The following is a 21,649-nucleotide window of genomic DNA, read 5'->3' as shown; positions in this document are numbered from 1 at the left end:
TCTGCATACAACATCTTCTTGGCACGGGAGAAGCTGGGTTTGCCGGCTCCACCTTCACAATCTCGTTGGTCACAGTACAAATTTCTATGTTGAAATATAAAGGAACGGGCAGAGCACAGAACTCCTTGCTGGCAGTTTGGAGCACGACCAAATGTAGCATTTTAGAGCTAGCATAGAGTCTGAATGGGGAACCAGTCCAGTTCACATCTGTGCCCCCCATGTTGAGGAAAGCGTTTGCTCGCAGAGCAGTTCTTTGGCTTGCAGATCCCTTCAGCTTGCTGCTGCAGGTCCCTTTCCACCCACGCCAATTTCCAATTCACCCATGTCGCTTTCACCATCCTTCAGAACCTGTGTTTTGGAGGCATTTTTAAGCTATATTCAAAAAGAAAACACAAGGGAAATGCCAATATACAACCCTCCCAAGTATTAAAAAGACCTCGCATACTTATCCCATCACTTGGATGTAGCCAGTAGCAGAAGTTCGCTGCTTACAAACGTGGCTATTGACATTCAGGCCAAGTAACACGTACCCTTATAAAAAACGCATGGCTGAGGAACATTGGAAAAAATCGTCACTAGGAAAGACAAATAAAAAATAACCTCCTGGTCCACCCTGTGCTTAAATACGTATTGGACAGTGGCACCAGCACTGTAGTCAGAAAATGCAGAATCAGCACGCGTGGTCGAAAGGAAGAGGGACTGAACGCGGCCTGGAGAGCCAGCCATCACCTTGCAAATTACAGACAATTTGCATTGTGCATCGTATTTAAACAAGTTCCGTCACCTGCATGATATGAAGACTTGAGGGAGAAAGAGGTTAACACTAAATCTCTCTCTGAAGGCTAGAAAAGATGCATTGGCTTCTTCAAAAAATAATTGTGGTGAGAATAAAAACAACCGAACTAATTTAAACCAATGTAAAAAAACAGACAAACCCTGTACGAAGTTTATGGTAGGTGTTGAAGCAGCGATACTGATGTGGTTATGTATACATGAAAGATCTTAATGGCTCCCTGTAATGGTATTAGTTTTAGGCAAATCTGGAGCTTGGCATGCCTACTCCTACAGAAAAGGGACTCTCTATCACTAGAATATTTTTGTATCGGGATTTGATATTAAAGAGGGACCCACAAGATGTGTCCCCCCCCAGAGTAGTTACAGTCTAGTAGGTAAATACAAGGTAAGGGCAAAGTCTCCTCTATCAGGCAGAGTGGATTTCTCTGCTAGCATACATTCTGTACATAAGCACTCCCATTGGCTTCAGTGGGAGTCTTATGCAGAGGAGGAGGGAGGAATATGGAACAGATACTTGCTACAGACAAGAGAGGAGAATTTTGCCCTTAGGCACTTTTTACCAAGTGGATATTTGAGACTGAATATTCAGCGGAGTGCTCTTGGAGTCCCATGTGACTCAGGAGTGCCCAGAAGTCTGTTCAGATCTCCACCAGAGTTATGGTAGTAACAGCAGTACCCTGCGTTCTGCAGAAGTCTGTTTGCTCAGCGCTCCCCACAACCTAACTACAGTCACTGGGATGTCCCTCCAAACATTCGGAAAGGGGGAAGACGGGAGACAGCGTCAAACACAGTTGCAGAGAAAGGCAAGATTGTGGCACCGTGTCCTCACGCTGTTTGCAGAGTGTTGGTTTTCTTCCCTGCAAAGTTAGCATCACAGGACTATGCTGAATCACAATGAAGCGACAGCCCAGTGCAAACTTGGCACCGCAAAGTCAGGCTATTGGAGCAGTATTATTCTGTGGCTCTCTCCAATCCCATTTGATGACGATGTAGCTCTCAAGCTCTTTCAGGTAGTGTCTTTGCAAAAGACAACAGCAGCTCCTAAAGAGTTATTCCAGATTACAGCATCCAGGTCCAGTTACAGACCTGATGGATCTGTTTAGTGTCCTTCTCCTGCCAGGAGTCTGCAGACTAAGGATGAAGTTAGCATGCACATCAACAAAACAAAGTGAATGGTTTTGCATTTGTTTGCCCTCCCTTCCTAAATACACCCAACACACTCATCTGCATTACAAGCTCACAAGCCGTACTCTTTCCATTTGCAAAGGTGGAGCCGAGCTACAGGAGTGGAGGAAAAGCATCGGAAACCACAATGCTCCCTACATTTTTTTTCTGCACTTGAATAACTTAACAAAAGAAAAGTCAAATGGATTCTCTGAATTTGGTTACAAAAAATCCTTGGGGCATGAACTTTTATCTCAAGTTTCAGCCTTTACGGTCAAGTTATAAACCCCTGAAAATAGGAGCTTATAGTGGGAAACCATGACCCCACCCTTCACTGCAGCAGTACAAACAATGCCGCAATATCACCATTTGATTATTCGTCTAGCAACATTTTTTCATAAGGGTCGGTTCCATGAATACTATACATGTGAATAAAAAAATACATATATTCTCTTTAAACAGGAATCCCAAATGCAGGCGCATGGAGGCTGCAGTGCAGAGATTAGCACTGTCCTGAAATCCCAAAATCCCATCCCAAGCAGCTGACTACCCTCACAAATGGTGGCTGTTGATCAGACTTCGGAGCTGTTTAGCCACAGTGTCTATCAGCTTCTGCTTGTCCCTCTCATTCTTCCGGAACTGCGCAAAGACATTGTTCTTACGGCTGGTATCTTTCATCCTGTGCAGAGTGGAAACAACCAGTCAGATTACTTCATCTCATACATCACTGCTAGGTACCCTACCTCAGAAAAACCTCCTACAGAACAGCAAGTCTGCGTTTCCCTAGGCCAGGAGTCAGCAACCTTTCTGCAGTGGCAAAAGGTCCCCTGGCACCTTATAGAGCAAAAGATGTATTGGAGCATGATCTGTTGTGGGTGAACGCCGACTTCGTTGGATGCATGCACCCACGAAAGCTCATGCTCCAATACATTTGTTAGTCTATAAGATGCTACAGGACTCTTTGCTGCTTTTACAGATCCAGACTAACATGGCTACCCCTCTGATACTTTCAGAAGTGGTGTGCCAAGTCTTCATTTATTTACTCTGATCTAAGGTTTTGCGTGCCAGTAATACAGTTTAACATTTTTAAAAGGTCTCTTTCTATAAGTCTAAAATATATAACTAAACTATTATTGTATGTAAAGTAAATAAGGTTTTTTAAATGTTTAAGAAGCTTCATTTAAAATTAAATTAAAATGCAGAGCCCCCCGGACTGGTGGCCAGGACCCGGGCAGTGAGAGTGCCACTGAAAATCAGCTCGTGCACCGCCTTTGGCACGTATGCCATAGGTTACCTATCATTGCCCTAGGCTTTCAAGGACAGCTGTGTTCATACAGTAGTTTAATATCTGACACATCCACAGTAAGGTGACACTCTTATACTGCCAGAGAGATAGTAGATGATCTAGAAGGTCTTTCCCATCTCTGGCTTCTACGCTCTGGGTGCAAACAAGGATGTACAAAGCCAGCACCCAATACCATGCTCAGGCATTCCACTGCACAAAAACGTCTACAGATTTGTTCTTTAAACTGTGCAGTCACAAAAAAGAGCCCATCTCATGGCAGTATGTTAATTTATGTGGCACCTTAATGCCAAACCACTGTCTAGGTTTATGTTATTCTATTCTGCGCTGGTTAGGCCTCAACTGGAGTATTGAGTCCAGTTCTGGGCACCGCATTTCAAGAAAGATGTGGAGAAATTGGAGAGGGTCCAGAGAAGAGCAACAAGAATGATTAAAGGTCTTGAGAACATGACCTATGAAGGAAGGCTGAAAGAACTGGGTTTATTTAGTTTGGAGAAGAGAAGACTGAGAGGGGACATGATAGCAGTTTTCAGGTATCTAAAAGGGTGTCATCAGGAGGAGGGAGAAAAATTGTTCACCTTAGCCTCTAATGATAGAACAAGAAGCAATGGGCTTAAACTGCAGCAAGAGAGATTTAGGTTGGACATTAGGAAAAAGTTCCTAACTGTCAGGGTGGTTAAACACTGGAATAAATTGCCTAGGGAGGTTGTGGAATCTCCATCTCTGGAGATATTTAAGAGTAGGTTAGATAAATGTCTATCAGGGATGGTCTAGACAGTATTTGGTCCTGCCATGAGGGCAGGGGACTGGACTCGATGACCTCTCGAGGTCCCTTCCAGTCCTAGAGTCTATGATCATCCAGTTCCCTTTCCTTTTCTTAGATCTATTTTGCTGTGTCCATGTAAACTCTTATTACGTGATAAATGGCAATACTGCAACGCAACTGCACAAGAGTCAGGAAATTCAGAAATCTGGAATTAAGCGTATGGCGTTAACTTTTACAACTTAAAATATACATCACATGTGGCTGAGTTTCACAGCATCTGTGAGCCCACCAAGTTCCTGATTTGTGAGTTAAAAGATTATGCAATTTTACACACTGGTGGAGTTTCTGCATTGGCTTCTCTGATTTTGGGATATGTTCTTGATGTCTGTATTTTTATTAAAAGTCTAAATATGAAAACAAATCACTTTTATTTGTCTCAGCATCTTCCCTGAGGCCATGTCTACATCTAAAATTTTGCAGCGCTGGTTGTTACAGCTGTATTAGTACAGCTGTATAGGGCCAGCACTGCAGAGTGGCCACACTTACAGCAACCAGCGCTGCAAGTGGTGTTAGATGTGGCCACACTGCAGCGCTGTTGGGCGGCTTCAAGGGGTTTTGGGGAAGGCGAGAGCAAACCGGGGAAGGAGACCAGCTTCGCCGCGGTTTGCTCTCGCGTTCCGCGAACCACCCTGCAAACCGCAGGGAAGGAGACCTGCTTGCTCGGGGGTTCGGCGAACGCGAGAGCAAACCGGGGAAGGAGACCAGCTTCGCCGCGGTTTGCTCTCGCGTTCCCCGAACAAGCAGGTCTCCTTCCCTGCGGTTTGCAGGGTGGTTCGCGGAACGCGAGAGCAAACCGCGGCGAAGCTGGTCTCCTTCCCCCGGTTTGCTCTCGCGTTCGCCGAACCCCCGAGCAAGCAGGTCTCCTTCCCTGCGGTTTGCAGGGTGGTTCGCGGAACGCGAGAGCAAACCGCGGCGAAGCTGGTCTCCTTCCCCGGTTTGCTCTCGCCTTCCCGGAACCACCCAGCAAACCTCAGGGAAGGAGACCTGCTTGCTCGGGGTTCGGGGAACGCGAGAGCAAGCCGGGGAAGGAGACCAGCTTGATTACCAGAGGCTTCCTCAGGTATGCTGGGATACCTGCTTATTCCACGGAGGTCAAGAAAAGCGCTGGTAAGTGACTATACTTGATTACCAGCGCTGGATCACCAGCGCTGGATCCTCTACACCCGAGACAAAACGGGAGTACGGCCAGCGCTGCAAACAGGGAGTTGCAGCGCTGGTGGTGCCCTGCAGATGTGTACACCTCCTAAGTTGCAGCGCTGTAACTCCCTCACCAGCGCTGCAACTTTCTGATGTAGACAAGCCCTGAGATGCTGGGATCTCCAACTGTGTCAAAGAGAAGGAGAGAAAATAATTGTGGGTCAGAAAGCGAAAGAGATGCAGCTACATTTCTTCCAACTTGTGGAGGTCCAGATTCATGCATGCTTGTATAGGCACACGTAGGGGGCACTGTGCTTGGCTACATGGTTATTGGCAGAGCGTATAACATTGGAGGCCAGTGACAGCTAAAGTAGGCAAGCAAGGTTGACAAAAAGTGTCACTCCGAGCCCATTTACAACAGCTGCTGGAGATGGCAAGGTACTGGATTCAAAGCAGGTAAGGATACTCTGTGTGTCAAGCTGGAGGTGTAATTTCCAGTGTGAGGAGACATACCTAAGCTAGTTCAGACTGAGCTAGTGCGCTAAAAATAGAAGTGTAGCCGCTCCGCGTACGATCCCATCTAAGGCTCTAGGTACATATGCAGGGGACTAGACACCTTAACTAACATCCAGCCTGCTGGCCTCAAAAAGCCACCACTGTTTTCTGATAACACCATTGTTTGTAACTTTTTTCTGTTGTTTTTTAATCAGACCTGTCAGAGGTAATTATCCTTGGGGAAGGTGCACACATTTTCAGACCTGGATCCCTAAAATTAGGCAAAAAAGGAATCTGCTTTTCAGAAGTGCTAAGCTCCTTTTTAGCTGTCTAAACATGGATTGAGGTGTCTAGCTTTGAGCACCCAAATGGGGAAACAGTGATATTAGTCCCTGGAAAAATTTGCAGTTTTCCAAATTAGAGGCTTTTGAGTTATCCAATCAGAAAACAAACCTCTTGAAACACCTCTGACAGATAAAAAAATCCACTATGTTCTCATGCTCCAATCTCACAAAAAGAGTGGAATCTGAAACATTCAAAACACCACAAACCTTGGAACTATTAACTACCTTTATTCCAAAGGTAATTATTTGCTAAAGTTGTAAATGCCTGAAGACAGGGGCTTACAGTGGGAGTGCTTTTTAACTATATAGCTTGTGACGATTTTACTCAGCAAAACAAATGCTTTAGTGCACATCTTAAAAGAAAGTGTATGATTGCCGGATGCACCATGACATTAACCAGGGAGTGTGTACACGATGGGAGATGATGTTAGTGTTGCTAAGTGCTACAGGAGACGATATTTTTAATGCTACAGATTTAACGTTTTGAAGTTTTATTTAAAATAATAATTAGCACTTATATTAGCACCATACTTCTTCAAAGTGTCCAAGGGGGCTCAGAGTGATTGCAGACAGACACCTTGCATGGCTCCAACTGCGGGATCAGGGCCACAATGAGTAAAATGGATAAAACGCTGACTGAGGCAAAGATAGCTAAGCTCAAGCTCTTACATTTGGGGCTGGATCCAAACTTTCTGAAAAGCTGGATGTTACCAGATGGGATTATTTCCCCAAAGATTTCAGAAAACTACAGAAACTGAAGGTGTGTCCATGTATAATCCATGCCCGGGACTGAACAGAGTAACGACAGTGCATTGTTCTAAAGTATGGCAGAATGCAGCCCTCTGGAAGAATATTACTTGAGTTTACTAGATGACATGGAGTATAAAGAGGTATGCCATAGAAAGAAAACATGCACTTTTGGAGATGGTTGAATTTTTATATTTTGATTACTGTTTGATATGATAATACAGGTTTTAATCCTGCCATCGGTACTGGGCCAACAGACCTGTGAGCCTGCACAGATTCTGACTGATGTCAACTGTAGGATTGGAGTCTTAGATGTCTGGTGTATAATGTAATTAACTCTGATTCCAGCAGCTGTGTAATATTATACTGGGACCTTTGGATGACGTGCATCTATTGCTGATGCAATACGATGCTATTTTGCTTTGCCATGGCAATCTCTACCTAGAAAAATGACAAAGCAGCATTGTAATGATTTTTTTTTAAACATCTGTGCATTCCTTTGGCAGTTTTATCTGTATTCAAAACATTGTGGGCAGTAAAGCTTATTTAAACTGGGCGCCTGCACTACCACTTGTATGTGGCTGGATTTCTTTCCTCTGGACATAGATTTGAATCCATAAATTGAAGCACATGGGCTTGTGTAAACTACGTGACTCATATTAACCCATGCATACAAAGTAATTTCACCTCTATCTGGCTAGAAAAATCTAATCATCTTTTTTTAAACCTTTCCATAAATTCTAAGGGCCACATTTTTTATTTTAAATGTGTATTCTAGGCTCCCAATCATGCCTGAGGGTTCACACCAGCACTGAGGGCAGAGTTTGGTCATAACTATGTGTTTTCACTCAATCTCATGTGGTTAGGCATCAGTGTTCTGGAGAAATTGCTGAATTCATGGGCCAAGTCCATTTCAACATTAGGCTGCAGAAAATTCCATAAAGAATTTTGGTTGAGGGTTGTACTCTAGCATGCAAAAAAGCAAACAGTACTTCAGGAATTGTAAGCTCTTTGGAATAAGGACTGTCCCTTTCATGATGTGTCTGCTCAATGCCTAGCACAATGGGGGTTATAGGTACCATCATAATAGAGTTAACAACCAAAACAAAGAAAAGTTAAACTTGGTCCCCATCCCAGCCAACACCATCTCAGATTGAGACAACTTCTGTTGAAATGAATCCATAAAAAAGCCACACAGGAAAAGCTCCTCTTTTAGTCGTATTTAGTGCATTTGAGACGATAATGTTACAGAGGGGAACAGTTTCAAAGAGAGCTTGCATTTAGATCGTTTAGTGCTCCACTTAAATCAAACAATAAAGGATTCATTGCAAGGTGAACGTAAAAGCCCAAACAAGCAGCATACTTACACTCACGATATCCTATAAAAGAGGTGAGATTAGGAAAAGAGATAATCATGAAAATAAGTTAAAAAATTAACCAGCAGATCAGACTGTCCTGTTGGCAAAGCTAGTTACGTTTAGGTATGGCCGCAATTCTGGTCTCAATGTCTGGGGGAGGAGAGGAAATGTAGACACGTAAAGTCAATGACTGGAGTTCAGTGTGGAACTCCTCACGAGTCACTGAGACAACATACACTTTGGAAGCCATTGGGACAGTGGTGCAAGATGGAGTCTGTGCTACATTATACACAGAGTCCACAAGGTGTGTCTAGAGTCTGATGGGGGTGTAAAAGAGGCTGCGGAACCAAGCACCTGAATGTCAGCATGAACCTTACAAGTTGAGGTATGTGCCAAGCCATTTGATGCACTGGGGTGTGCCTGGCAAACCAGCTGGACACGTGAAACTCACTTTGACTAGATCAAAATAAGGCAAGTCCCGTGACACTGGCAGGTGGAATTATTTGCTGCGGCTTTTTGAAACAAATACTCGATATGGAAGACTGATGTTCAAATGCTGCATGGGTGATATGGAGACATGGGTGAGGTGTGTGCCAAGCGTAAGGAGCTCCCCTCCCATGGGTTTCCAGCTAGGCAGACTAATTCCCGACTGACCAGGAAGTGGATTCCTCACTTTCCATCAACTTCAGTCACTTAATTTACGTGCACCTTGCAGCTCCCACTTGTCCAGCACTTTGCCTGGGGTAAACTGCATCTTGCTAAAGCACTGCTGTTGCCACAGTGTGAACCAAGCCTTTTATGCAAACGATTATTACCAGGCCATGAATAACACTCAGCATCTATGTACAAAGGACTTGACAAATTTTAATTAACCCTCGTTTTACTGATAAACGGCCACAGTACAATTCTGTGCGGAATTAGCTACTCCCACCCATATGATGTCAGGATGCATATTTTTTGAGGCTTGCTGGCGAGCAGTTGAAGGGCCGTGCGAAGCAAGATGCAGAAATAATACAGCCTTCGACACGCTGGGGGTATTATGAAAATAACACTAAGGCATCAAAGGTGAATGTGAAGCCTAACATTGGTAACCAGCAATTTTCAACACTTAAAAATCTCCGCCTAAAGGTACCTAAGGGAGGTGGGGTGACCAGCATTACTGGATTTAGTCACTTGGAGCTACCTACAACTGATGAACAAGGGAAGCAAAAGGTGCTTTCTCTTCATGCTGCCCCAGATCTTTGGAAGTATTGTGTCTAAAGACAAACCTCAAGGCATAGCCACTTGGGAGCTCTGTCCTGCTCCCACAACTGAGCTCTTTGGATCCCTAGTGTGAAACTGTCAGTCTTCTGTAGCAGGGTGCTGGTGCAAAGGCACCTAATTAGCCCCTGCTCAGCCAGCCCCAATCAGAGGAAATAGATTGGGGCTGGGGAGAAGCCTGGTGCCTGGCCATTAGAACTGGCTGCACCTACAGGCCTGAGAATTCATGGGTTATAACGGCTGGCTGGCAGCCAGAAGAGGAGGGAATGGCCAGGGGAAGGTCAGTCTCTGGGCTGAGGGCAGACTCTGTTTAGGAGAGGAGATTATCAGGCTTGCAAGCTCTGTACATAACATTGGTGGTGGGAGAATGTTGTGTAAATAAAGCCACGGGTGCTGCATAACTAGAAACCTCTCTGAGCTTTATTGGGGCAGCCAGTGGGCCCCAGGAAGAGATGTGGGCAGAGGACTTGTCACATCTTCCCTACAGGGTCATTGCAGTAGACTACTTTTGGTGGCCACATCAGACACACACATATACAGTGGAAACTACTTATAGTGAACTATGAGGAAACTCTGCTCAGAGTAAAGCAGAATGTGTGTCCCAATTAAAAAATATATCAGTATAAAACCTACATAGAATAGAAATTGCTTCAAGGCATGATGATACGTAGAATGCAGCTCCAGTTAGTGTGAAATAGAGGGACTGGCAACCAGAGGGACTCTTCCACTGTCCACACCAGACTGACCCTTTGAACGTAGGCATATGAGCTACTAAGTAATTTTCCGCTTACCTGAGATCAGCACAGAGTAGGCAGTGTGAATAATGAAATGCACTGCTGGAAACACCCTTGCTTGTTAAAGCAAGTACAGCAGCTGAAACCATCAAAAGAATGTCTTGAGGCATACTCACTTTTCCAGTAGGATAAGGGCTGTCGTTGGGTTCACACGAAGATATTTGCATGTGGGTTGCCCGTAGTCAGCCAAATACGTTGACCAGTCCCACTGGATGAACAGATCTAGAAGCTGCAACAAACAAACAAAGCCAACATGCGATGAATACATTTTTTTTTTTAAAAGATCAGAGGGTCTACCTAAAAGCTACCAAGGGATCAGGCTAGCAGGATTGCCTGGAGAAGAATTTAAAAAATGCTTTGCAAACGAGTTAATTTAGCTTCACAGCACCCCTAGCAAGCTTGGTAAACACTCCCTCCATTTTACAGAGGGGAAACTGAGGCACACAATGGTTAACTGACTTGCTCAGACTCACAAAGCAAGTCAGTGCCAGAGCCAGGAATAGAAACCCAGTGTCCTGCTACCATAATCACAAGACCATCCATATACAGATGTTACAGTCATATTAAGTTCCTCCCTTCTTCAACTACATTACCTGATACTTCATTTGAACTGTGCCAAGGAAGATATTTCCAGCCACACACATTAAAGAGTAGAGCTAGGTGAATAACTGGTTTTTCAGTTCATCCAGGAAACCGAAAAATCAGGGAAAAATATTTGGTTCTGAAATGTTTGGAATTTGTCTGCAAATTGGTAGGGCCAGCAAATAGGGTGACCAGAAAGCAAGTGTGAAAAATCGGAACAGAGGGAGGGATAATAGGAGACTATATAAAAAAGTCCCCAAAATTGGGACTGTCCCTATAAAATTGGGACATCTGATCATCCTACTAGCAAACCACTGTGTGCGTGTGTGTATCCATCCGTCTGTCACAACCTTTAGCCCAGTGATTAGGGCACTCACCTGCAATGTGAGACTCAGGTTTGAATCTTCACTCTGGATCAGGCACTTAAACTCAGCTCTCCCCATTCCCAGGTGAGTGCTCTAACCCACAGGTTATTCTGTGATGCATTGCTCTCTCTCTCTCACTCAGTGGTCAGAGAAAGAGAGAGAATGGCTTTGTAGCCTAAGAACATAAGACTGGCCATACTGGGTCAGACCAAAGGTCCGTCCAGACACTTATCTGTGGGGTAGGAAGAAGATATGGATTCAAATTTTCGCTCCCGGATTCAAAGGAGGAATTTGAATCCACCCCTCCTACTGCCCAGCTGAGTGGCTTAATCACCAGGCTGTAGAAGGACAAGGTCAGGGTTTCTCTTCTACTGGACTAACTGCTGTTGGCAAAAGAAACAGCTTTCAAGCTCACACAGAGCTGCTTTTCATGCTAGAGAGTCATTTTCGCTCTCCTTTCTCTTTGGCCCAGTGAACATTTAAGTATTTATACAAAGTGGAACAGCATAAATAGGAAAACTGAATCCCCTGTGTTTCCCAGATCCCAGGCAAGCACTCCAATCAATGGACTGAAAGTTATCCAGGGGACAGATAGGCATGCGCACACCCAATTTGCTGACCCTCAAAAAATAACCATTCACCCCAGCAGAAACCATTGGGTCAAGTTTGCAAATAGTTTCAGTTCCATCAAAACTGCATTTTTCAGCAAATAAACGATTTGTCTAAAAATCATCGCCCAGCTCTATTACCGAGCGCTGGAAGCGTTCCAAGAGCTTTGCAAAGGTCTCCACTACTGTGGAGTGGAGGGGAGGTATGAGTCCAAACGGTCAGACATTATCCAAGCATAATGTGTCTGCAAAACTGGACTGGTTTGCCCAGGTGCTTTCCAGCCATTCCGTTTCTGGGTGGAATGTCCTGGCAGTTCCAACTGGAGGCCGAAAGGGAAGACAGATGGTTTCACAGATGTGTGAGAATCTTGGTTCTGAAGCACTGGACAAAGGTGCAGGGTGGTACATTCTTATTGGAACCATTTCACAAAGCCATAAAATCAACATATGCATGTGCCATGCACACACTTTCACTGCACCAGGTGTTCCCTCTAAACCCTGATGGCTGCCCACTGTCAACAAAGACCCTGCTAACCTTGATCCTGGGTGAGGAAATAATCATGCTAATGGAATAGTTTTCTCAGGAGCCTCTTTCAAACCTGGGATTCAAAGGAACACATTCAAACTCTCCTCCCTGAACTCCAAAGACCAGTGACTAATCAAAGACATCTGGAATCTTTCACCCTCCCACCTCGGAGACGTATGCTGCATTGTTCAAATATTTGACATTCAAGTTCACCTACTTGACATTCAGTTCCACATCTTTCGTGGACATAATTTGATCATCTTTTGCAGTCATACTTGACAACACTGTTTATCCTCTATGAATGTCAAGGCTTCTGGATGGCGTCTGGCTCCCGCCTCAGACACAAAGATGCTTAAGCTTCTCTTCTTCATGCTGCACTTTTAAACTTTGAGATCTTGGCTGCAGTGAGGGTGCTAATTAAGCGGAACTATGATCAGACGTGCCTTTTACACCCCAACTTCAATCAAAATGACAATCAGAATGACAGTGCATCCAACAATACGCTTATGCACATTGGAAGGCCACATAACACAAGCCGGCTGGAGAAACGGCAACAAGCATTTTTTCCAAATGAATTTGGTATAATGAATTTAAAATATAGAAGAAGAATTCATTTTTGGATAAGCAGCTGCATTTCAGTGATCCTTCATGACTGACATTTCATGCCACACTTTGGGACCCTGAGAGACAAAAGCCTGTGTACTGTATATGTATAAAGGATTTTATTAAATTAACTGCCCTGATGAATGGAACTGTATATCAGGGGGAAACCATATTCCAGCAGGGGAAATTTACTCAAGATTTTTAAGGCCAACCTCTACTTTCCCTTGTGTTGTCTTATTTCACAGGACATTGGACTATCCTAATGAAGTGATTCTCAATCTTTTTTCATATTAGGACCCTCTTTTCCACACGGGGAGCCTTCCTTTCATTGAGTGGAGATCCAGAAACAACTTTTTCACAATATGGAAAGAGCAGAATGCTCACGACCCCCAGCTTGAGAACCCTTCTCCTAGAGAAGGGCATTATCATTATCCTACTTATATGAAAGTTAAGGTGCTGGTTAAATAGGAAAATTATGATGCATAATTTCTCTTTCCCCTTTTTACCTTTTAGCCTCACTTTTTTTTTTTTTTTGAGGAAAGATTGCAAGCATCACACCCACTCGCCTTCCCCTGGTCTCAACACCCTTATAGCCACTGCAGATCCCACGTCAAGAACAGCCCAGCTATTTTATCTAGCAGTTAACGTCCTGAAGTAAATTGGGACCACAGAGATCCTATTGTGCCTGTGTCTCCATGGTTTTCCTCCGGGCTCTAGCGCTGTTTAATAACACAGCTCACCACACAAAAAAGGGGATTTGGCTCCATGAGGACCTCAAGGTACAAAACAAAAATGTGCAACAAGATTCTTTTTGACTATGTAGGTCACAGCAAAGAAAACAGACTGAGGGGAACAATCCCGTGCTGGAAGGGGGAGGGATGGATTAGATGGGACCTTATAGGTCTTTTCCATCTCTCAATTCTATGCACCATTGTACAGTGGGTCAGCTCCAGCTCATTCTGTTAACAGCAAACTGAAGTTCAACATCAACTGCAGGAGTTTTTCCAAACAGAAACATTCAAAAGCCTTAAAGAGACAAATGCTTAAATATGATTTCATGTTCTTGTTTCACACATTTGCAGAATAATGGGGTCAGAACCTTCTCTTCAGATTTGTTGAGTCTGCCAGGAAATCATACATATACTGGACCATAATATCTACTGACAGCTCGGGATTCAGCGACACAGGAATGCACTACATTGCCAGGGCGCAAAGTGACACAAAACAGCACAGCCTTGCTTCCCTACAAATTGGTGTCTCTGGACCCTCCACCCAGCCAGGCAGTGACATGCATGGAGTTGAACTAAAATGCCAAAACGGAGGGAGAGAAATACAGAGAGGCACAGACGAGGCTTTCAAAGGAGATTTTAAGAAAGTTGGAGAGCGATAAGGCAGCCGCGGAAGGATACAGGGAGCTCTTCCAAATGGCATGTTCTGCAGTGGAGGCAGCGTTCATGCAAGAGGGTGTTAATGGAAAGAGACCGACACACAGATCCCGACCTTGGTGACACTGGTGTAAATCCAGAGTAACTCCACTGGAGTCACCAGAAGAGAACAGTACCTGACCCGAGGTGCGTACAGTATGTTACAGCAAGCGCATGGATAGGTGTTAAAATCAAGGGGGATATTTTTCATCTAGACGTTGTAATGCTGGGAAGACAGTGGAGCTGTCTGAAGGTGGAGGTGATATGAGCATAAGCAGCAGCAGTATTCAGCACACACTGGACTTGGGAGAGCTTGCGCTTGGCTAGACATTCAGAAAAGGGAGTTTCATAGGCACAGTGTGTTCTTTTAAACAGCACATTGGTATGGAGACTCATTTTTAAATGTAGGGGAAGCAGAGAGGTGGAAAGGAGTTAAACGGAAGTTGAAAAGGCAGAGTTGGGCTTCCAAGTCATGGCTGGTTGAAGCTGGAGCCTCCTGAAGGGAACACGTATTTAGTCTGGAAAGGAACACGACTGGAACACATAGTTAGTCTTCATCCCATTCCAAGATGAAGTGCGGTATCTGCTTTCCCAGTGTCTTCCCGTGCCTGGGACCTGGATGAGGGCTGGTTGGCTAAGGTCCAGTCCTGGCAAGACAGAGGCTAGCCGGGGGAAATGTCTTGAGGAGACAGGCGTGATACCTGCCCCTTGGTTTTTGTTAAGGTGTATGTGGATGGGTGCCATTCCAGAGTGCCCCTTGCTGGCCTGGGATGGCCCTGCAGGTACTTCCTCGGTTCCCTTTTGCGTTCTTTGCAATAACTGACTCTAAGACCGGAATCCTTATAATGAGATTCCCCCTTGTGGGATCTTATTCATTCAGTCTGTTACTGACTACAGACCCATTGTCCCCCCCGGCTCAGGAGCCCAGCAGCCCTCCTTCTTTGGGGGTCTGCATGATAATCCAAGCAAAATCCCACTCCCTGCCACATAGCTCCTTCCTGGGGCCTGGCAGCTTTCAGCCCTTCCCAGGCTCTGTTCAGTCTCTCCTCCCATAGCCTCTCCTGGGCTCCACTCCCTGCTCTCCAGTGAGCAGCAGCGCTCAGGGCTTGCTTCCTTTTCTGGCATCTTTCCTTCTCTCCCCGGCATCCCAGGCCTCTTCCTTATTTACCCCCGAGACCTCACTGGGTCACATGACCCACCTTCCCCAGCGGGGGAGGCAAGTTAACCACACTGCAGGTGGGGCTGAGACCATCTCCTCTTAAAGGGCCAGCTACCTGCTGACAGCGAACAAGCCAAGAGTGCTATTTTCACCTAAACCTGGTGAAGAGTCTCCTTTTCAGGGGCTGGACCCTGCCTCATCTGTGGGCATTTCTGCAGTGCTCTCTGCATGTGGCTGCAAAAGTGAAGACTGTTATCTTCAGTTGCTAGCTGCTTACTTGGTGGCATGTCTTGCAGGGGGTGTATGACATGGCAGGTAATTCGCACTAGCCACTACTTCAACTCAGAATGTAATTCAAGGTGCTGGCGTGGATTAGATCCTCCGGTCTGAGTCCTGGATACCTTACGCGCACCCCCCCCCCACCACCATATTGAGATCATCCCAGGCACTCATGCTAACAGCTGCCAGATTCAAACAGTGAGCATTTTCAGGGCAAGGTACCTTCCTCCCACTGGGGTGAGAGGGTTTGAATTTGTTGACCTTTCAGACACTTTGCAAGGCTGATCTGCTTATGGCTTTTGCTGGAAGATTTAGCAGAGTGAATTCGGATGATATAGCAGGAAGAGGAGTTTAGTTTTTTTAGTCCAATCTGTTGTGTAATTTAGACATCTCCAGTTGCATGCATCACTTAGGGACCACGACCAGCAGATTTAAAAAAAATGAAATAAATAAATAACATCCCATATGCATGAAAATGCCATTGCTAGGTCTGGGTCTTACTTCAGCAATCGAAATTGCCAAGAGCCAAAATGTGACAGTGATGGATAGTCTGTGTATTTTACAGCTGTTTACCCACGTCCATCTCGTGAGATCGGCAGGCCTGGGGATACATGGGCTGGGCAGGCTTACACCTCTGGACTCTGGCTTCTTTATATGGCACAGTTTGAAGGCATCTCCAGTGTTTGTACAGTAGCACAGCTCTGCTGTAAAGTGGAGTGTTTTGTATTCCTTAGCAGATGAGGGACGGAGGGAGGCCCTGAAGTAGGAAGTCTTACAGCTATGGGCGAGCTGTCTCGAGACGATTTATTTGTCACATAAATGTAGTTTTATTGGTTTTACTGTTTAAACTTTTCACCTTTGCAGCTAAATCTGAAAGTTAAAGGTGGGGGGGTTGGGGGGGTGGTAGAAAGGTTTGTGCACAGACATTCATGTAGCCCTGCTGCTCACAGAGTTCAGTATGTGCCTTCTGGGGGAAATTCCAAAATAAAACATGCAAATACCATTAATTCTTTAAACCAAAGAGTCTACTTTCCAAGTCCATAAATCAAGCTCGACAGCACACACACTGGGGGGAAAAGAAAAGGGAAAAGAAAGAGGAGTATTTCCCATTATGCTACTAAACTGCACTACCTGCACTCGGAGCACAGTAGACGTCTCCCGGGCTACGTGCAAGATGATCAGTGACTGTTAACCCGAGGCACATCGGCGATAGCACACCATGGACATAAAGTACACACGCTCTCTCTCTCTCTGGAGAATTGCTATACTTGGAAGGGGAGAGCAATTTAAATTCTCCTTGAAAGTTAGGGCCTGAAAAAGGATCAGGTCCTTTTTATACCCATAGGCAGCACAGCTACAGCAGGAACTTGCTCATTCTGTCTCGATAGTGACTCTGACCTGCATAGATTCCACCCAACTCATACCAGCCTTGGGGCACTGTACAACCTCTCCAGCCACACTAAAGAGGATGAAACTGGTTCTGATGGCCCAGAGAGAAGTAGCCACATTGGAAAGAGAGAAGAAAAATGGGCCAAAGGGGCTAGGGATTTGGGATGTGGTGGAAAACCATGAGGTCTAAGGTGAAAACTGATCGGCACTGAAATCACCATTTACAGAGAGTCTCCACGGGATGTGCCCAGGGACGGCGTTCCAGAGATGGGGTCCCTATGCCATGAAGGCCCTTTCCCCACTGGATGAACCTGAAAGTGAGAGATATATCTCACCTCTGGGTTTGCTGCATGGCAGAATGGGCAATGAAATATAAATAAATAAACAGAAATCAGCCAGTGAATTTCAGCCACACAAATCACACTCAGACTCCTCCCTCAGATTCCAGTTTCCCTAGGACTTTTTGGAAATATATTTCTTGCCTGAACTGGCACAGTTTTGACAAACAGCACCCAAAGACAACGCTACCTTGGATCCACAACAAGGCTTTCGATTTTCCATAGCCTTCTGCCTAAGAATCTTATAGTGCTCTGTGAATGTGAGCAAATTCTTATTCACCCCGACCCCCGTCCTGAGAGGGACGTATTCCTATTCCCATTTTACAGATGGGGAAACAAAGGGACATAAGTGAAAGGCCTGCTCTCCTTGACTAGCAGGCAAAACTCCATTTAATTTTAACCTGAGTAGGAGCAGGCTCTAATGAGATGTGTATGGTCACGCAGGAAATCTGCGTCAGGGACAGATTTCTTGACTCCTGACCACCATTCCCCTTCTAAGGAGACAGTTATGTAGTAGGGCTGTGCATTTGCATTCTGTAAAACCAGATTACATGTAATTATCTCAGTACTTGCTGGTTGCCATAGCACAGAGGTGCCAAAACCTGGCAGCCGCCTCATGGATTTTTCAATTATAGGAAGGTAGAAAAAAATACCCCTGAAGACGACATCTCACTTCCTTTCAGCTCCACAAGAGTCATCCTGAGCCTTTTAAAAGATTAAAAACAAACATACAAAACTACAGATAAACTAATGCTAGAAACCACTCACAGCCCCACTGCGCAGAGATTATTTCTTTTTGGACTAAGCAGCAAGACCAGTGAGACGACTGGAAAAGAAGCTCCTTTGCCAGCACAGATGCAAAGTTTAAATGTGTCAACCACTCATTGGGAGAGGAAATGGATAATAAAGCAGGAAATAAACTTCTCCTTCAATAAAGTCCAAATTAGGGAAAATTCTAGTTTTCACACTCCTACTGCCCTTCCAGTCATTGTACAGCAGGAGATACAGGCTTAATCTCTATTAGGAGTTTGTTGATTTTCCACTATGCTCAGGAATCGTGTATCATAGTGAAGCCAGTCTGCGAGGTGTCCCCAGAAACATTATTCCCCGACAAGCCTCTCTCTGGGGCGCACTAACCACTATTCAAACAAACATACACACAATTAGCAAAAAATAGGCTGCAAAGGTAAAGATGAATAAAGTCCATTAACTGGCAAATCCTTTAACCTGTTTAAACAAATTTAAACACAATTATCCTGGATTTCTTCCACCAAGTTGAACTAAAGGAATTATAGTTAACTCGATGCATCTACAAGCAAGAGACAGTCAGGTACCTGGAAGGAGGTGGGAAGGATAGCTCAGTGGTTTGAGCATTGGCTTGCTAAACCCAGGGTTGTGAGTTCAATCCTTGAGGGGGCTATTTACAGATCTAGGGCAAAAATCTGTCTGGGGATTGGTCCTGCTTTGAGCAGGCGGTTGGACTAGATAATCTCCTGAGGTCCCTTCCAACCCTGACATTCTATGATAGAGTCTGACCTGGATCTAGGCAGTGCCAATAACAGGTCCCTGCAATCTTGCCTCAGAAGGAGGTTTTACTGGGTGGTGGATTCAGTAAGCAAATGGATAAGCAAGAAGGAACATCTGTGCTAGAAGGGTATGTCAGCCAAGGCTTTCCTGAATAGCATCAAGGTCTTCCACCTACCTGGCATGCCAGGGCTCAGATCAGCTTAACACCCTCCCACTATCATCTGGTGCATAAGTCTAACACTAGTGCTTTGGCTCTTAAACCTAAAATAGGGTCATTTTCCCAGCCCTGCCCTTGGTCTTCAAGATAGAGGCTAGAAAACAACAGAAGTCTTCTCTCTACACTAGGGATCTACATGTGCTGTTTGAAACTGGACCCAGCTCTAAAAAGCTGCAGCATCTCTTCTTCCCCAACCCTTTTCATTCAGGTAACCCACCATGCATGCCTTTGGCCATGGACTGTCAGGCGTCTTTATTCTTTATTCTGTGTGCTCCCATCAAGGAGGATGAGCAGCCTTTTGCTTGCTGCCTTCTGTGTACCAGTAGTTTTTAGTCTTCATGCTGCCCAAAGACCTTCTTAAGCTATTTAACACTGAGCTTTTCTTAAAATTTCCCACCCTTGCTATCCATTGCGCAGCTCCACTGGTGACAGCAACAGTGCGGACTCTAGTATAAATGAAGAATTTACCTTCTTACCTCCGTGCCATCGAACCCTGCCCAAAGCAAGGGCAGGACCCTTTCAAACGGAGCCCTATCCACACCCCTGTTCCCTGACAGGCCCCCCCGGGACTCCCATGCTTATCCAACCTGTTCCGTGTCCCCCGTCTGCCTCCCAGAACCTCAGCCCCATCCAACTGCCCCCCTGGGATCCCCCACCCCATATCCAACCCCCCGGCCCCCTTACCATGCCCCTCAGAGCAGCATGTCTGGGAGCTGCGCTGCCCAGCCGGAGCCAGCTGCGCTGCTCTGCCGGTGCGCTGCCCGCATGGTGGCGTGCCTGCGGGGGAGGGGCCGGGAGCTCAAGGGCTGGGCAGGACGGTCCCGCGGGCCTCTCACCTCTCACATAAGGCCTTGTCTACATTAAAAAGAATCATCCTTGCTTGCCAATAGATAGCAACAAATACAACTGCATCAGTGCTGACCACGGTTTCTGTCCTTGTCTATGTTTGCAGCTAAACTATGCGCCTCATCTGTTCCAGCTCCACCTGTTGTCAGCAACATAGAATTCTGTAATATAGAAAAGTCCTAAGAGTCCAAGATCAGCAGCAAATTCAAATAATTGATTTTGGTGATGTTTCAATTATTCCTACTGGGAAAATAATATTTAGAGATAAAGAAAAACTCCTTTACTGCAGGAGTGACTGAGAGTTTGGACAAAGTTAGCACTACGAAGAAAAGGCGCCAGGAATTTGGTGTTAGTTCATTTACTTGTGAAAAAGAAAAGAGAGTGAAATTCTGGTTTTACTGAAGGCAAAGAGAGTTTTATCACTGACTTCAGTCCGGCCAGGATTCCACTCAAACTCTTTTATGAACCCTATTACCACAGTATCCGAGTGTCTCAAAATCTTCAGTGCATTTAACTTCACAACCCGCTGTGAGGTAAGGAAGTTCTATTATCCCCATTTTACATATGGAAAATCCAGGCACAGAAAGAAAGTAAACTGTAGATGCTAATTTAATACTCTGAATTTTCCTGTCTTCTTTTAAGTTCTTTAAGTGAAACAATTCTTGGAAGCAACAAGAGAAAAATCTGGAAGGGTTACACGGAAGGGCCAGAATTTAATGGAGCAAAATTTGAGACTGACCACACCCTATTCTGTCCAGTCTGGATTATTTTTGGACTCATTATTGCCTGTTTATAAGATTCTGTATTTCTTAAATTGGGTTTCCAGTGGAAGGACTCCAGAAACATTCTAGTCTGCACATTGTATATAAAGGTTTTCTGTTTTTCCATCTGTAAATGTTCATAACTTATTGGGATGAATATCCCTGGATTTCCATTTACTTTGAAGTTATAGTGAAATTACAGTGTGAGATCTTTTGTTTTCTTCAGAGGTTTATTACAAGTTTCTTGTTAAAATCTTAGACATGCTGCTATTTATATGGTTTATTGTGTGCTTTTGGTTGTAAATCTTCTCTGTTTTTCTGAGAAGGTAACATTTGGTTTTTTGGTTAATAAATATTAATTTATTAATTTCTGGAGTCTTTAAAGCGCGTCTGTGGAAAAGAAATGGCATTCCAGTAGCCTGTGTGATTAAACTGAAGAACTGGAGGTGACAACTATAACTCTGGTCAGAATTCAAAAAGTCTGATGGCAGAGCAATATGAGCTCACGGGCAGGAATTAATGGGTCAGATTCTGGTGATAATCTTGAAGGTTTTTGGAAATTCCTTTAGGGATGGATCCTATGCCCCTTGAAGTCCACAGCAAAGCTCTCAGCGACTTTAATGGGCAGGATCAAGGCCTCAGTCACTAACTAACTGGACTGGTGCCTGCAGGGAACGCTAAAGCAAATTTGAGGGACATCTCAAGGTTCCAGAGCCATTATCAAGTGACAACTAGCGCTGGTTGAAAAAGGATGAAAATTTTTCATGAGAAACTTAATGGAAATAGGAATTTTGAAGTTAAA

General features: G+C 44.8%; 1 protein-coding gene across 2 annotated transcripts in view; it reads right to left on the bottom strand.

The window, feature by feature from the left end:
- Positions 1-288: 288 nt before the first annotated feature.
- The window catches only part of EXOC6B (exocyst complex component 6B), a 435,787-nt gene continuing 414,426 nt past the window's right edge, over positions 289-21,649 (bottom strand). For both annotated transcript variants that reach the window (XM_050943361.1, XM_050943362.1), the window contains 2 exons: positions 10,340-10,452; positions 289-2,638 (listed from right to left, as the gene is read on the bottom strand). In XM_050943361.1, the coding sequence (XP_050799318.1) occupies positions 2,512-2,638; positions 10,340-10,452 (240 nt within the window). In that variant the 3' untranslated portion in view covers positions 289-2,511. The remainder of the gene's footprint in view (positions 2,639-10,339; positions 10,453-21,649) is intronic.

Source organism: Gopherus flavomarginatus, chromosome 3, assembly GCF_025201925.1.
Source record: "Gopherus flavomarginatus isolate rGopFla2 chromosome 3, rGopFla2.mat.asm, whole genome shotgun sequence".
Classification (NCBI taxonomy): Eukaryota; Metazoa; Chordata; order Testudines; family Testudinidae; genus Gopherus; species Gopherus flavomarginatus.
Note: the sequence above shows the minus strand (reverse complement) of the source record. Positions and strands in the feature narration are given on the sequence as shown.